This window comes from Phaethon lepturus, unplaced genomic scaffold (genome assembly GCF_000687285.1).
Source record: "Phaethon lepturus isolate BGI_N335 unplaced genomic scaffold, ASM68728v1 scaffold46441, whole genome shotgun sequence".
In the NCBI taxonomy this organism is placed as follows: domain Eukaryota; kingdom Metazoa; phylum Chordata; class Aves; order Phaethontiformes; family Phaethontidae; genus Phaethon; species Phaethon lepturus.
The window spans coordinates 6694-24290 of NW_010516406.1; the positions used below are offsets into that span (position 1 = coordinate 6694).

At 42.6% G+C, this 17597-nt stretch overlaps 1 protein-coding gene across 1 annotated transcript; it reads left to right on the plus strand.

Annotated features, from left to right (window-relative positions):
• Nucleotides 1-3581: 3581 nt before the first annotated feature.
• On the plus strand, nt 3582-15977 carry PSAP (prosaposin). The gene is made up of 14 exons (XM_010296047.1): nt 3582-3752; nt 4752-4826; nt 5549-5674; nt 5935-6129; nt 7075-7218; nt 7757-7813; nt 8977-8985; nt 10651-10764; nt 11777-11872; nt 12078-12264; nt 12435-12586; nt 14228-14308; nt 14884-14991; nt 15584-15977. The coding sequence occupies exons 1-14, from the start codon at nt 3582-3584 to the stop codon at nt 15617-15619; spliced, it is 1551 nt and encodes a 516-aa protein (XP_010294349.1). The 3' UTR covers nt 15620-15977.
• The last annotated feature ends 1620 nt before the right edge of the window (nt 15978-17597 follow it).

The following is a 17597-nucleotide window of genomic DNA, read 5'->3' on the forward strand; positions in this document are numbered from 1 at the left end:
GTTCATTCTGTTGTGAAACCGCACAAGGTCTTAACACGCTTCACTGGCATATTTTTGTTGTAATGTGAGGAAAAATGCTGTCTCAAAACTAAGTAGGAGAACAAACTAAGGGAAAAAGTGGGAACAGTAGCAGATTTCAGGGTATTCTTTTCTGAATCTGCAAGATCTGAATTAATACAGAGTTCTTTAGTTCTGTTTCCGTTTTTTCCCCAGGACATTCAGAAAGGGAGGGTGGATACTGTTGCAATTAAGGTACACCCTTTCGTATTAGACATTGAGTTATGTAATAACAGTATTTCAACATAATACAGAATAAACTAATAGAAGCTTAACTATATTTAAAGTCACTGTGGAATATGGAAGAAAAGGAGCCGTGCTTAGCGCATGTCATCTTTGTTCTGTAGCTGCTTTCTAAAATGTGCCAGTGATGTGTGGCCTTAACAAACAAATTTGCCCAGTTATTTTTTGACCAGAAAGTTCTGTACTGAAAGCATCAAATGTAGCGTTGTTTTCTGAGAAGGAAAGAACTTCCCCCAGCGTCCTTTGTAACTGGAAGGACACTGCTGTTCTTCCATTTTCTGTTTTCTGTAGATAAGTGTTCATCCTCATGGCATAGCTGATTCAGATTTCCTGAATCTGTTGGCTTTTTTGATGGGAAAAATTAGGAAGATATATCAGCATTTTGTCTTGCTCTAATGTTGTGCAGGTGTGAGGACTTTAAATAATACCAGTGGGAAGGTGTTTGGGGTGCTTACTTGCATCCTAATACTAACTTTCAGTGTTCACTGGCTTTGGAACAGTTTGATGCTTCTCATTCTTCACTGTTCCTGATGGTCTCAAGGTTGTCTGAGATTTTGTGGCTTTGGTCTCCTCTAGAGGATTGCAGATAACATTAATGCCCTTATTCTCAAATACAAAGTGACTGTGTGCCCAGTGGCAGTGCTTTGAGCAGAAGGTGAACAAAATATGGCTGTGTATGCCTCTTCTGAGGAATTATTCTTTTCTTCCAAACTAGTGAGTTGTGATGCAGGGAAGTAGTGCAGTCGGAGGCATCAAGTAGTTAACATACTTTCACAAATCAGTCTAATTTTAAGGTTTTTTTTTTTCCTTCTGAACAGAATTATCTGCAACCTGCACTCTGCTCACCTCAAAAGGGCTTGGACTACTGCTTTGCTGTTCAGTTTTCCCTCTGCCTCAGTGTCATAACCCAAAAAAATCCTGCTGCCCTGCTGATACACCTTGCTGTGTCCTGGCAAGTCAGAGCAGTAGTGACTGACTCTATGAGCATCCATTTGATACAAATGCCATGCAGCAGGGAATTTGTTGAAGACATACAGGCAAAAAAAGCTTGATAAATAAGCATAAATCTGAAGAATAGTATTTATTTTGTCCCACACTTTTAATGACCAGGTCAGAGGCTATGAGGCAGAAGAAGCAAGGCTAGCTGTTAGACATTCTGCCCAAGCTGGGTATGGATCTGAGAAGTCATACAGCAACAGGTTGTTAAAAGTAAAAAAACCAAACAAAACCTGAAAGGTCATGAAGAGCTAGGTGAAACCAGTGCAAGTTATGGCATGAATTCCTCAGTTTGGGTTTTAAATGGCCTCTTAGACCAAGAGTTTGAGAATAACTATTGTAGTTTTATAGTTTAGTTTTGTAGTTTTACAGTATGTTTCAAACATGGGAGGGGGAGTAATTTTCTTTTGATTCACAGAAATAAAGGCATAGGTTAAAAGCTATACTTGTGAATAGCTGGAAGCTGTTAGTTCCACTGTTTAAAGTCAAGGTCTCGCTTGACTTTAGCCAGAGCTTGACTTTGCCTTGTAGCGTCTTCCTACCATTGTTCAATACCAATATCTGAAGGGGAAGAATAACTCCTTCAACCAAGTGTATACTTGTTTATTGTCATCCTGTCAGAGCTAACTGCTATTTGGCTGAGCAGTCTGACTCTGAAACTTAACTATTCTTAGTGCTTCCAGATCAATAATGCTTTTAGTTTAAAATAGACCATCTGTAAATATTTTGCTAACCATACATTATTAGGAGGTTTGAACTCTTATTCCTACAGTCTTGTAAGCAGTCCTAGGGTGCTGTCTTGCTGAAGAATACTGCGCAATCTAGGCTGTTTGCTGGGAGAGAGCGTGGCAAACTTAATGCTCTTGTGTAGAAGATTAAGCATGCAAAGCACATTTTTCTTAAAATAAATGGGTCATTCCTCCCTGAAATCCAGTGTAAACAGGCTTTATAATTCAACAGCTGAGAAGACTGCAGAATGCCACCTATAAAGCAGTGTTTATCTGTTTCTGATGTGTAGTGGCTATGTACCTAGCAGATGCATTGGTAATTCAGCCATTAAGTTGATCCTCTAATTGCTTAGAACTGAGATGTGAGAAATGGAAAAGTGATTTTTCATCTGTCATAACCTTACAAGAAGCTTCATCGGAATCAAACTGCCTAATTCCTGCTTCTTGGTTGACAATGTAATTTTACAGTATTTTGTGATGTGTAAACAGCATCGATGTGAAGATAATGGCTTCTAAACAACGCCTATACAGCTAATAGGTTTGAATGGGATTTTTTTTTTTTCCTAAAACTTTGACAGCAGTGCCTTGTAGGCTTAGACCACAGCAGATTTCCTTGGAGCCTGTCTGCTGTAGGATTGTAGGAGTTGTTTCTTCATAGGTTAGTGCAACGTAGGAGAATGCTGAAGAAACTGAGTCTATTGACAGACAAGACGGTTTTAGAAAGCTGGGAGAAGTTAGGTGTCCAGTTCAGGCAGCAAAAAAAAAAAAAGCCTGTAAAGTCAGCTAAATGGTGAAGTTGATTAACTTGTCCTGTTATTTACTAATAGTACAGACCTTCTACAGTCCTTTAGGAAGGCTATCTAGGAATGGTATTCTGTATTTTTACTTAAAAACTTTATAGGTTGTGAGACGATTCCATATGGGGTGGAAGGTAATGTCCAGACAAGGAACTGTACTCATTCCCTCCCCTCCCAGCAATTTTTCTCTACACAGTTGAAGAATTGACCAAGAGGAAGCGAAGTCTAAGTAGATTTAATGGGTTTAAAAACTATTTGATGGAACATGTCTCACATTGTTTTCTGTCCTCCTTTTGCGCTCTCGTGGTTGCTGTATGAGAAAAGGGTGGTTCACCTGGGAGAAGGAATGCAGACAGCAATTAGCTAGATGTGACTAACTAGCAGTAAGCTAGATGTGACTACTGGTTCAGAGTTGAAGTGTCTGCAAGGAAAGAACAGGGAGGGGTGTAGCTTTGGGAGTCAGCTGTCTGAAGCTTTTTTTTCCTTGTATTGTGGGTTTTTTTTTTTGTTTTTACAAAAGGTGGGTGATGGGGGAACAGACTGCTGAGGTGCTGAGACCTCAGAGAAGTTCAACTGTGGTGGTTTTTCTGAGTTCTTTGGCTGTGTAATCTGTCCTTGGGACTCATTCTTACATTTCAGGTCAGAAATTGTTGGACTGAAATGTGCTTAAAAATGTTAGTAAATCTAAGTCGCTTACTGGAGAGGTTGCGGTTATACCGTATGGCATTAACCTGCTTGCTTTGGCGTGGAAATCACTCAAATGTGCAACCGTGAAAGAACAATTCTTTCTTTGGCAGCTGTGGCAAGCCCCGTTCTGTGGCAGAAGGACTGCGTGAAGGGTCCGGAGGTATGGTGTCAGAGTGTTCGGACAGCATCACAGTGTGGAGCGGTGAAACATTGCCAGCAGAATGTGTGGAACAAGCCTACTGTAGTAAGTATCAACTACTGAGACTTCTTCCCACCTGTAGTTGAGGTAGCTGGTTTCCATATGCTGATGAAGATTTTTTTCAAGTCTCTGATCAGAGTTAAGTGCCACATCTGACTGTGCCTTGGTTACTGTGCCTTAATTTGGGTGCCAGATAAAGGTTGCTTTCCACTTCAGATACACTTCTCTGCCTTGCACAACTTGTCTGCTGACTTCTCCTGTGACCTGTTGCACAATCACCAAGCAATGTGTGGAATGGAGCTAGTGGATTTCAGGCTTGTTCCTATTTACAAAAACTCCTAATTCATTGAGCCTTTTTGTATTCTTAACTTGAGCAGTGCCAAAGTGATAGGCTTATTACAAAAAAAAAAAGCTGTATCCTTCTTCAGATCTTTCTTGTAAGTTACTGTTCCACAAAAGATGCAGCACATGCTAAATTATAAAAGTGTTTGTGGTACAGATGTTACATTTAGTGTGGCTTTTCAAGTTGCATTTGTAGTAAATGTGAGTGCTGCTTTACTAGATCTAGCTGTAGTTTGTGGTATTGTTTCACAATTTTCCAGGGGGAAAATGCATTTTACTTACAGATGCATTCAGTCCACTGTTGCTATATGTGTGCTGAGATATGTGTCAGTTTATGGAAAGGTATGGGAAGGGAGGAATGGCAGAGCACAACTAAAATGAGTGAAGCTGCCTGAAAAGTTCTTAGATTTCTACTAATTCTCGGGGCAATATACTTCATACTTCAAGGAAGGTGGGACTAAGTGAAATGAGCAAGTGGTAGCACGCCTCCTGCTTCTTAGGATGTTGATTTACCGAAGAAACTGGAGATGGACATGCTGGAGTAGCCTCACTCTTGATTTAAAACCACCTCTTCCCACCCTGGCTTCAGCCAGCATTTCTTCCTTAACCTCAATTCCAAATGTGATTCTTGTTCTTTGCACTATTATTTGCACACTGCATTTACAGGTCTGTCTCAAAGTAACTCTCTACTTCTGTCTCCAGAACAGTATCCCCTGTGACTTGTGTAAGGAACTTGTGACAGTGGCAGGCAAGGTTTTGAAGGATAATGGCACTGAGGTAAGCAGAGCTCTCCTTCTCCTTGCCCCAAGGCACTATTTGATTTCATTGTTGTAACAAGATCGCAAGGTGAGGGGGTGGAAGAGTAGTGTGCGTGACGTTTTCCTAACCTAAGCAGCAAATGTTGAAAGGGGCCAGAGTACACAGGGAAAAGGCTTTTAAACAGCCTCTTCTGGTTTAGAGATTAGCGAATTCTAGAGCCTCGTGCTCTAACACATCCTGATTGACTGTAGATGCTTAATAAAATTGTTCTTGTGCCATTGATCTTAAAAGGTGGGATACCACAGTCTCTAGAAGTGTGGGATTACAGCAAGTGGACTTTATTTTGGCTGTGGGCACTTCTTCCCTTTTTCTTTTGTGAACCTGGGAGTAATTTGTATAAACAAATCACTGTCCCACTAGTCCATAATTCCACTTCCTTTTCTTCAATGTAAATGTTCTAGAGTGTTGTTGCACAACAAGACGGTGTTGTGCAGGCTTTGCAAGCAGTATTTCATGTTTTTGCTTTGGCAGGGTCTCATCAAAAGTCCAGGACTGAGGAAAATAGCCCTATAGTGTAAAACCTCATCCTAGTTTTGCTTGGACCTACCAGAGTCCAAGCGTTTTGGGGTTTTTTTAGGCTTTGTGTTGTGCATTTTGGGAATGGAAAGAGCATTTGAGATATGTGTGTGTACAGGTGTATATGTATAGACAGAGTCTATAGCCCACCTCGTCTTTTATAGGATGAGATCCGCTCTTACTTGGAGAAGACATGCGAATTTCTTCCTGACCAAGGCCTGGTCTCTGAGTGCAAAGAAATTGTTGATTCCTACCTACCAGTTATCATGGATATGGTCAAAGAAGAGCTAGTAAGTAGATAACAATTTGCAACTGTTGGAATTAAAAATAGTGCTCCTGTTGATGCCTGAATTTATCTTCTACATAAGATTGTGCATATGATTCTTTAATCCTGTATGGATCACTGGTGTTGCAATTACTGGTGTAAATTTGAAGACTGCTTCCTTGGTGTGAAACATTTTCCCATCCTATCATGTTTCAGCTGAATGACTCTCTACTCTGAACTTCACAAGTGCCATCAGTGTAAAACTTTATATCTTCCCTCCCCTAGGATAAACCTGAAGTTGTATGTAGTGCACTCTCACTGTGCCAGTCCCTTCAGAAGCACCTTGCAGCAATGAAACTTCAGAAACAACTCCAGTCCAATAAGATACCAGAGCTGGACTTTTCTGAACTGGCATCCCCATTCATGGCTAACGTGCCTCTTCTCCTTTACCCTCAGGACAAACCCAAGCAGAAGTCTAAGGTAAGGGTGCAGTGCTCTATTCCAGCATGCAGAAGTGCATGTTTTTTTTGTTCCAGAGCTTCAGTGCTCCTTTGTGTAAGAGTGTATTGATGATTCTTGGTAAGGGATTATTGTACTGGGTGTAGATTAAGCTGCTGTGCTTCACCTGGGTGACTGTCTCCTAGTGAATTTTGTGCTGCTGCACGCAGACAGCTACTTTTTCCTTAACCTGTGGATTTAAAGCCAAGTAAAATGATAGCTGCAGCCCCTGTGGACCATATGTATAATCTTGGATCAACAACCACAGTCTGTAAAACCAGGTCCTGTGTTGGGTTGTCCCTATCCAGGACTGTAGTAGTCAAGCAGGTCTTACTGGAAACAATTTCTTCTGAGAGCAAGTTTGGCACCAGTGTTCAAAGGTGAAAGAATTCTCCCATGTTCTGAGTAATCTGCTAGCTGTGCCCTTCAGGGGAAGCATTCGTGTCTCCCTCCAGAGGTGACAGACTGGATCAGAAAAGAGCAAATAATTGACAAAGGGGAGTAGATGAGACAATGAACTTGTGAGTAGAGGCTGAGTCCTGATAGCAAGCCTAGATAAGGGAGTTAAACGATTGGGTGGGTGGAGAACAAGCTGCTGTGGGTGGAGCAGGTAAGACCTCTGCCAAATTTAGAAACCTTCCCACTGTGGTCTGTAACAAAACCAAGATAGTTTGGAGATTGGGTATCTTAATGGTTATCTCGGGTTTCAGAGCCAAGTCGGTACCTAATCTCCATCTAGTGGCTGGTGCTCGTGCTGGCAGTAGCTTGTCTATTCATATTAGCTCAGGCTTTCGAGTATTCCGTAGAGTACTTAGTAAGGTTTGTATATAGTTTAAAATAGCTTTTAAAACTTGGTAGTAATGGAAGCTTCTAAAACATGCTATGTGAAAATACATCAATTTAAGTTTCCTTTCACCCTTTGTGCAGGGAAGTGGGGAAGTATGCCAAGATTGCATTCAGCTGGTTACTGATGTTCAGGAAGCTGTGAGGACAAACTCGTCTTTTGTAAAGTCTTTAGTTGCTCATGCCAAGGAGGAGTGTGACCGTTTGGGACCTGAAATGTCTGATATGGTAAGCTATCTTTTTTGTTTAAAAATTTGTTCCTGTATGAGAACATAAAATAGTTTGGTCGGTGCCTTAATCCTCTCAACGTATCTGTATTTAATAAAACAAAGGAGAGTGTAACATGTAGGATGTGTTACACAGTATACCAATAACAACTTGATACTGAAATCATAAGCTTTCTGGTTGAGGGAGTTGGGTGGGGTGGTCTGTATGGGACTGGGGAGGAAGAAAAAGACTCAAGATTGCCGCTAGCCCTTAAAGGCCTTTTTCATAAAAATGATCTGAGAGAGTAATGTGGCCCTAGCAATGACGGGGAGTGCTTTTGCCCTAAGAGAAAGGACTCATCAGATAAGCAGCTGTGTGTGCAATGATTGTGTAACTTGAAATGCCATCTTATATTTGGGACAAGCTCTGAAAGACGACAGAATAGTTATTAAGTAGAGCAGGTAAATTAATACCTTGAGATGTATTAGAAAACTATAGGTTAAATCTACAGCTTAAGTGGTTTGTTACTTACAAGACTTTCTTTTTCTACTTCCTGCAGTGCAAGAACTATATCTCTGAATATTCTGACTTGGCTATCCAAATGATGATGCACATGGTAAGATCAGTAGAATATAATATTTGCTCTCAGCTAATTTTTCTGCTTCGTGTGGCTAGCTTAGTTGGAAACGGGAAACACTTACTGCAGTAAATGTCTGGGGAGAGTCCTTGCTCTGTATGTCTTGGCGTTAAATGCTTTGAACTTGTCATTTAATTGGATAGTAACTTCAGTCTCAGAATGCTTTCTTTAGCACTTTCCTTTTCTTTCACAACCACTTCAGCGGTGCAAAAAGCACTCTAATTCTTTGAAATACAGAAGGTGCATTGCATATGTTCCTTTATACTCATTATATCAGTCCTGTACTTAGACCACTTCCCCCTCCTCCCCACCAAATACTGTGTTAAGCATATTAGAATTGGTCTTTGTCACAGTATTGCAAAATAGGTTCAAGTGTTACGGGGTAATGTGTCTATTTGAAGCAAGACTAAATGTCCTCCTTCTGGAATTGCTATCTCAAGGCTCCTGCTTTCTGGGCTCTTGATAGGAGCCATGGAAAGTGAATTGTACTGCAGCAGCTCTGGTCTTCTGCAGCAACATACAATAGATTTTACCTCTCACCACCTCCATAGCACCTCTTTATCCAGAGATCTCAAAGCCTTTTAAAAAAAAAAAAAGTAAGCCTTTGCCTGGAGAATGCAGTGCCTAGATGTCGCAAGTAACATAACAAATTATAGGTGAATTTATGAATAGTCTGTGGCTGGCTTGAACCTGAATTTGGCCACACAGTGGCCTTTTTTTGTTTCCAGTTGCTAAATGCTATTTAGAAGCTCATATTGATTCTTAAGCATTTGGGGGCGGGGGGGCAGCAAATCTTTGTTCCAACAACAGTTAGTTACTGCATTGCAATGCTTAAAATGAGAATGTTGTTAATACCTGAAGTTGGAATATGACCATACCTTGCATACAGCTGAGTGTTGTTCAAACTCTTTGGAGGTAGTCTTGTCCAGGATGCTTTAATAATTTCAAATGAATAATGCTGGTTAGCACTGTGCAGTTAAATGTGAGTTGCTGTAGCAATGCTAAGGATCTTTGGGGTGGGGACAATGTCGTATTTCATCATCTTCGTGCAGTTCCAAGTGCTTGACATTTTTTTTTTTTCTCTTAACTGTTATCTTTAATTTCTCCTTTCTTCCTCTGTCTCCAATCTCCCCTGTCAACAGAAGGATCAGGTAGGTGAGCAACTTGCCTGTGGTGATAGCCTGCTTGTAGTTCACTTCTTGCTCTTAAAGGGCTTGTAGTTCACTTCTTGCTCTATTAGCTGTGTACCTGGTGTGATTCTACCCAGTGTTGACAGATACAAGGGATATTTATGTGGTTAAAACAGAGAAAGACTATAGACTTCCTCTAGTGGATGAGTCCTACTTCCAGCTCCAGATACCAGTTGTGCTACTAAGATTTCAGCTTGATTATACTTTGGCCAGTGGAGCAGAAAATATGCTCACTTTCATACAAGAAGGATGAGATGTAGAAAAAGCATTCCAATGGCTCCTGCCAGCTGCTGCTTTAAAATCTGGGCTCAAAAGGGCTTGAGTGAAGCTGTCCCCGGGTCTATTCTTGGTTAACTTTTAAATATAGGACAATGATATAGATGCTTGGAGTATATGAATGGAAAAGATGATGCAGGAGGTCTTTTAGGCTCCTGCTTCCTACAGGTATTGGGGCTTTTAATTTAACCGGTCCTGGGAGACCTTGTGTCTGTCATCTCTCTGTGAGAGAACATGTTGCGTGTATGTGGGTTTTGCTGTAACATTTATATCTGGAAATGCTTCTTACAATGCATGAACCAAAGGGCTTGACTTAAAGGTACTGCCTGGAGTAGTCTGAAGCAGCACTGTGTTGTTGAGATACTGCTTTTGCCTGTGCATGAGACTGTGGCATGATGTATTAACTGTTGCATAAGCCTCTGCTGTAAGAAGCTTGATCCCCTGGTGACAGGGTGGGGTATGATCTTCTAATTACCCATAGGACCAAAGGTAACTATTTTTATTAGCTGAAGTAGACTTCAGGTGGGAAAATTCAAGTTTTGTGTATTACTCTGTACAGCCTTTCTCCCTTTGTGTGGGTATAATGTGGCCTCCTTAGAGCAGTTAGCCTCATGTCCGGCATTTCTTTCTGCATATAGTACTGTATGTTTCTGAAACCTTTGAGAAAGACTTAGTCTTTTGAAAGGCTTTGTTTCTGTTTGCTGTTTTCCCCCTCTTACTGTGAAGAGAGCACTTGAAATACAGTTACTGCAGATACTTGTAAAAAGGGTTAGGCTTAGGTTTTAACATGGTTAACTTTTGTTTCTTGTAGGATGTGTTCAGTAATGTGGGAATCTGTTTCTGTTTGCAAAATGTGATGTTACTGGATGCTTTAAAGAAGGTAGTTTGTGGACGAGAAAAGGAGTTCTCTCTTCTAGGTGTTTCTTTCAGCTGTTGGGTGAACTGTGAAGTCAGGACAATTAGCCTCTTCTGTGATTACTTCAAGCTTTCAGGGGAGCAGCTTTGCTGGTGCAGGTCTAATGTGATGCTGGTGGCCTGTTTTGGTGTTGGTAGCTCTTAAGTCAACTCCTTTGAAGGACCTGTATAGTGTATTAGCTCATGGTAAATGGGTTTTTAAATGGATGTGGCCTAACCTCTTCCTCTGGTAAAGGAACTGCTAAATTCCATCTGGTAGTTGTCCTGCCTATAACCATATCAAATGCTTTGGCAATACTTGAAGTAGAAGTAGTTGTGAAACTCCTAATTGTGTTGGAGCCTTTTAAAACTTTGTTCTCTGTGCCTGCTCATAGGCTCCATAGAAAGGGCAGAGTCTTCTAGACTTTTAAGAATTGCTTATACGTCTCTTTCCAGCAACCAAAGGACATTTGTGCCATGGTTGGGTTCTGTCCTTCCGTGAAATCTGTTCCCCTTCAGACTCTGGTGCCAGCTCAGGTGGTTCATGAAGTAAAAATGGAAACTGTGGAGGTAAGAAGGACTTCTTGTACTCAACAGCTTTGCCTTCCTTTTTGCTTTAGGGTAATGAACTAGAAAATGGAATGAAACAGAAAAAATATGAGCTTTTGTGCTTAGAATAATCCAAGTCTACTTGCATATAAATTCCTGGCCTCCTCTTGCTTCTGGTGTTGATCTGTGAAGTAGGAGAGCTGACTGATTTGTTAGAATAGCAGGACCTATGCTAAACCGAAGCTATAAGGTAATACTTCAGGACTGAAACTGGAACTCTTGTTCCAGCAGTAGTGTAGAGCAGTCATTCTAAATGCCACCACAAATGTTAGAGGCCAAATTGCTGAATTTGAGTTTCGCTGTACATTTGGAGTTATGCTTTGATCCCTCTTAAAAATGGGACGGCATTCTGCATGTGTGGGTGAGTGATCAGAGTCAGAATGCTGAAGCTCTGAGTTTGGAGAAGCACCTTAGCTTCCCATGGCCTTTGGGCAAGACATGGGCTGAGGCTTTTTTGAAAACGAAAGTCTTTTGAGGACAGTTAACTTCTGATTAAGAGGCTCCAAACAATTTCCCTCAGATCTCTCAATTTCTAGGTTTCTTTTGTGGACAGGTGGGGGCTCTCAGTTCTAGTAAATTAGTAATTTCATCCTCAATTGGTGCATTGTAAAAAAAACTAATTTTAAAAAACTTAAAAAAAATCAGTTTTGTTTGACTCCAGTCACTGTGGGGCTGCTTATTTCTCTGTGTCTACTAGATTCAACTCCCCTCCCTTTACAACCTGGGTGTAGTAGTCTTTAATTAGTCATACAAAATGACTGTTCACTTGAAAAGGCTTTTTACTGACACGTTTGAGGTTGGGTTTGGGTTCTGTGTGACCTTTTAAATTCAGCTCAAACTAGCCAGCTAGGTAAATGAATTAGTGTGCTGCACCTGAATGTGAACACTGTTAGACCGATCTTTTATGAATTGTCCCTGTCAAATGTGGCCAAGTGCTGATGTGTTGTTTTGTGTGTTCCTTCTGTGTATTCAGAAAGCCTCAGGTCAAGAGAAGACCTTTTCTTTGTGTGAAATATGTGAGACCATGGTGAAAGAAGTGACTGGCCTCTTGGAGAGCAACAAGACAGAGGTGTGTAAGTGTTGGAAATGGTACCTCTTCTTAGCCTTTGGCTAAAATGGGGCTATATCGGAGGGGGAAGGAAAGTTAATTTTATTGTCTGTTTCCATGAGAGCAAGATTTCCATCCTGGGTGGGACGGAGTAAGAAAACATGTACTTATGAACTGAGTCAGATTTCTGTTCCTCATTTGCCACTTATCCTTCGTTGTGCACCAGGAGGAGATTGTGCATGAAATGGAGGTGATCTGCTACCTGTTCCCAGCAAGTGTCAAAGATCAGTGTAAGGACTTCATAGACGTCTATGGCCAGGCTTTGATCGACATGCTCTTGGAGGCAACGAATCCTGAAGCTGTGTGTGTTATGCTGAAATGTTGTGCAGCCAACAAGCCTCCACAGCAGCCAGGTTGGTAACGAGGAGTGGGTGGTATTGCAAAATGAGCTAGTTCACCTATGATTATATCTCTTTTGAGGACACGTGCTTTAGTACTTTGCTGATGCTGCCTCCTTTCTTCAATTTGGGGGAAGTACCTAAGCACTGATGTTTGTGTTCGGTTTTGTTTTTTGCCTTCTCAGTTTTAGTGAAACCTGCAGGCGGCTTCTGTGATATCTGCAAAATGGTGGTAGCTTATGCAGACAAAGAACTAGAGAAGAATGCCACGACAGCTGAAATTGAGGCTTTACTGGAGAAAGTCTGTCACTTCCTGCCAGAGTCTGTCAGTGATCAGGTAGAGCACTTTTGCGGGAGGCAGGCTAAAAAGCAATGGTCTCGTTGGTGGTTGGGAACTGTCCTCCTTGAGTTGTTGGGTTTACATAGGTCCTACAGTGACAGTTAGGCTTATCTCCTTTTCTGAGTCTTTCACCTGATACTCTGTCTACATGCTAATTTTAGGTCCGTCTCTCAAGTGTCTCTACTGCTATAAATGTCCAGGTACTTGTAAGAGGTCTCTGTGTTTGGCCAACTGCCTTGGTCTCTGGCTGGAGACAAACTGTCCACAGGTGCGGCTGGGATGGGCTTGTGTTCAGCAACCTGATCCTTCCTAGGTTTTTCCCTTTTACTAGTTAGCACCAAAGCGTAGCAGCTTCTCATGTGCAGTAGAGCAAAAAAAGGGAGAAAGCTCGATCTGAGGCAAATGACCACGCAGGCCTTGCTGTGTGGCAGCCTGCCCTCCAGTCAGAGCAAGGCAGATAGAGATGAACAGGAGGACGAAACATTTTGCAGAGTATGTGGAAAAACTAGAGAGCAGCATCTCTTGGTGGTTTTTGTAATAGTAGTCAGTATAATGAAGGTCAGAGTGGAAGGAATCTCTTCCTCTGCTAGAGGCTGGAAGGAGTTTGGAGTGCAGGGGGATTAGGTTTTCACACTCCCCATGCTTTGAGGGGTTGGCAGTCCTTTGAGTAGATGGAGACTTTTTAAGGGCCTGAAGTGACTGCCTGGATTGTTGTACTAATTTGCAGTCAGTAAAGGTTTGCCTAGAAATCCTCTGAGAACAGCGGGTGGGAACAGCTGAAGGTTTTTTTCTTTTCCTCAACACTGATCCTGTTCAGGGGATTAATGAAGTAATTGGAAGTAGGCTGGCGTAATTCCAGTGAGACAGCAAAAAGCAACACTTTTAGGCTACTGCTATCAAGATTTACCTGGTAGTCTTATTAGGTGGCTGCTGAGTGTCAGCAAGTGGCAACTGCTTCTGAGTTTACTAAGTGTACAATATACAGGCTTAAAGCGGCTATGAAACAGCTATTCCTGTAACTGCTGTGAGGCTGTTTAATAGCTGTGGTTTGCTTATTAATCGGTGCCATTAGTCTCTGTGTTTCAGAGGTGGCCTCCCCACTAGAGGGCTGACTGTTGTCGATGGGAGGCGTTCATGCTGCTGCCCGGTCTGAAGTGAATAGAAACTACTTGGGCTAAAAGTGCTTCAGAGTCATTACTGCATTGCTGCTGTCCTGTTCGGGATGTTTGTCTCCAGCTTGTTCAGTGTGCTTTCCTCTTGAGACAGCAGTGATCTCCACCGTTAGAGACTAAGCTTTGCAAATCAAAGCTTGTCCTGCTCGGTGCTTTTCCCAAAGCCTGCCCTGCTCGGTGCTTTTTCCTTTTGACCCCTTTCTCTTCATAACCTGTCTGCAGACAGTTGCAGGCAGGTATGAGCTAAAAAAAAATGATCTAGTTGTGTGATTAGTGTGATGCTGAGTCCTTTTTCATCTGCAGAGCTTGAGCCTCTGGTTTGAGTGTGTTACACTCCAAGTGTAAGCTTGGAGTGTATTATTGGGGTATTTGGAATAGTGTACAGGCCTGCCTGCTGAAGACTTTATCTTCCACTTCTTTCTGAGGCTTTTAACAGGAGAATCTCTCAACCTGTGTGTTGTTACAGTGTGTTCAGTTTGTGGAACAGTATGAACCGGTGGTTGTGCAACTCTTGGCAGAGATGATGGATCCCACTTTTGTTTGCACGGTGAGTATTGCGTTTAGCCCTATTGAGTATGGGTGCCGATACGGTCCTGCCTACTCTTCTCTACGCCTTTCAGTGCCTAGCATGCAGAAACTCTGCCGGAATGAAAATCAGCACGCTGAATGCTTGGAGCAAATGTGGTTGTGCAAGGCCTCGGGCTTACTGAAAGGACAGCTGTCTGTCTGCCAGCCTTGTGCAAGAAAGGACAGAAGAGCTGCCAGTGGTTACCCACTGTTGAGGTTCAGTAGCAAGGTGTTAGTGTGCCCTGAATGTGATGCGGTTGAATGACATTTCTTGAGAAAGGTCCCTTTCTACAAGCTCTGTTTCTCATAGCTTAATATGAAGAAGCAGTTGAGGTAGCTTAATTCTTCCTCGTGTCAGATTCCTGCTTCATGTCTACTCGTTCAGCTGCAATTGTGACTGCAGTCGTCAGTTGAGCATGGTCCTGTGGGAGCTCCTGAAGCTACCTTGGCGTTGCTTCTGCGCTCGGTCAGGTGGAAACTCAGACGTGAGGCTGGAGTTGAGAATCTCATGGTGCAAATACAAAGATACTGACTCTGCTGCTGTTCTTTTCACAGAAACTTGGAGTCTGTGGGTCGGCTAGACAGCCGCTCCTGGGGGATGATGCCTGTGTCTGGGGTCCGGGTTACTGGTGTAAGAACATGGAGACTGCTGCTCAGTGCAACGTACGTAAAGCAGGATTCTGCCTTGACTTTCCTATTGGTCTTTGATCACACCTTATAAACTACTTTTCTGGCTTCTATACCAGACTTTCAAGTGGATGAATTCCAGTTTCAGGAAGCAAGAGGGTACTAGCTAGAGGTGGCTGAGTTTGATTAGAGGGTCTTCCATAGCCCTTAGCTTTCTCAAAGCAGTCCTCTCCCCTTCGTTCCTATCCCCCCATCCCTCTGCTAGCATTTCAGAATCTATGGTAAGATACAGTGTGAGATTTATCTTTAGTCTGTGTTCCTGCAGCCAAGAGACCATGTCACGACCTCTCATCAGGCTCTAAAAGTTGGCTTCCAGTATTGCTGTGGGCTGGTGCTTTCCCTGCCAGGCCTTAATGGCTAAGGGTCATCAGCATTTTTCCTTGAAGCTTTCTGGGTGGGGACAAGGGTAGTATTTGTTCTAGTCCTCTCTGGAATCACTTATTTTAAGAAAAACAGATTTGCTCCCAAGATCTTGGCTCAGAATAAGACGTTAAATTGTGTGTGTAGATGCATGCTTGTTTGCAGAAAGGCTCTTTTCCACTAACATACCCTATTTCTTTCCCTTTAGGCTGTTGATCACTGCAAACGTCATGTGTGGAACTAGAAGAAGAATTTCCAGTTCTGAAAGTTTGATATGGCTTTTAAAAATGTGGGCTGAGGTTGGCGGAGAGCTGTATCTCAAATGTCCTCCTCTCTGCCTCATTAACAATTTGACCTTCAAGTTCCTTTATTGTAACTCTTCTGTAGCAGTGCTGCTGTTGAAGGATCAGATCTTCGTTGTTGACTTAACAAAGATACTTCTGATTGTACAGTTTAACTCATTATGCTCCTACAAATAGTCAGTGTGTTGTAGATTTTTAATTGGTAGGCTGAAGTGTTTTTTAGGTGCTGGGAAGAATGGCAGAGAAGGTGACATGAGACAAGACTTATCTTTTAATTTAAAAAAAGAACAAGATAGCAACTAAACTTTCTGTAGTCAGCATTGGGAAGATTACATGCTTTGCGTTTTTAACACCTGGCTGGAATATTAATTTTCTGTGTAACTGTAGGAGAACTCTAAGGGATAATGCTGAATCCGGGAATCCCTTTGGCTGGAATTTTGAAAGCTCTACAGATGCAGGGGAGGGGACTTTGTGTGCCCAGCTAACTTTGAAAGTAACTGGTACCTAAGAAGATGCCTTTGCATTTGAGTGACCACGCTTTTGCATTTGACTGACTGCACTTATGGCTTGTGGTGTTATCATAGCTCTCAACCTTTGATCATGTCCCTTTTATTGCCTTGGACTACACGATCTAAGCGTGGGTGTTCTGCTGTCAAGACCCATACGGTGGGATTTTAGTCTTTTGAAGCATGCTGACTTAAGGAAAGGCTCCCTTTTTTTTTTCTTATCCCTAGTTGCTCAATTCTGCTTAGTCTTGCAACTTCCTACATGCAGCCAGCCGGGTGCCAAGGAGGTGGAGCAAGCTGGGTCGGTAGAAGATGGAGGCGGGGGGAAAGTCAGCAGGGGGCTGTGCACATGTCAACGTGAGTTCAGTGTAGAGGGCAGAATGCATGGAAAAATGGTTTTTGTTGTAACCTGCTGGTTTGTTCCTTGATTTGCTTTTCTCTCACAACCTATTTCAGTCACTTAAAACTTCAGAGGCAGTTCCCAGTGCTGCCACCCGTTCCCACTGACTCTCACCCTTCTGAGTGGGTTGAAGTAGAAATGTTTTTTTTTTTTTTCCAGAGTTCCCATTTCTGTTGGGAAATGTGTCTGAATAGGAAGCGGAGATGGCAGACGGTAAGAGCGCAGTAGTAGGTACTGGGCAGCTCTGCTGGTATACCTGCCAACCTGCTTTTCACACCTCTGCAGCATCAAAAAACCGAACTTCCCAGCAAAAGCCTTTCAAGGCAGGCTGCTGCTCTGGGAGCAAGTCAAGTCAAGCCCTTGAAGTTTAGGGGCCTTGTGGATGAGAATCACGTTTAAGTTGCTTGAGATGGACCTTGCAGCCCCTCCCGGCGTTAAGTACGTAGTTCTGATCAAGTTAGCCCCCAAATTAGAGGCACCAGAGTAGCTCTGAGGAGACCTTTGGGAAAGGAGGAGCTGGGCAGAGGTGGAGCTTTGAAAATTCCAGTCCTGTTCAGAAAGGTGCCAGCAACTGCTACTGTTCCTGTGGTGTCCTGGGTGAGGTGGGAGCTCCAGTAACAATGCTTTAGCAACAAGCTAACTAACTTTCATGCAGTTTAATGGAAAACCACTTGACTGCAGCTCTTCTTGTTACTACATGTACGTACTAAAAGTGTTGACAGATCACAACTGGTTTGTCTTTCCTCTGCGTTTGTACAGAAAGCTGAAGCTCTTGAGGAAAAAAAAAAAGAGAAAATTTCCCCTAAAGATGTAAACTACCTGCAGGTTTCTGTCTTGGCAGGCTTGCACAGTGGTTCCAGCGGTGTATCCCAGTTGGGGTAGATACGCCAGATAGGAAATGGGCTCTCTTCAGCATCGCTGCCCTGGAGGTACAGGGTTGTGTTACACCACGGCATGTAGTCTCTCGTATGTGATCTTTTCAACTGGATGGCGTTCTCTTAACGTGATTTCGGG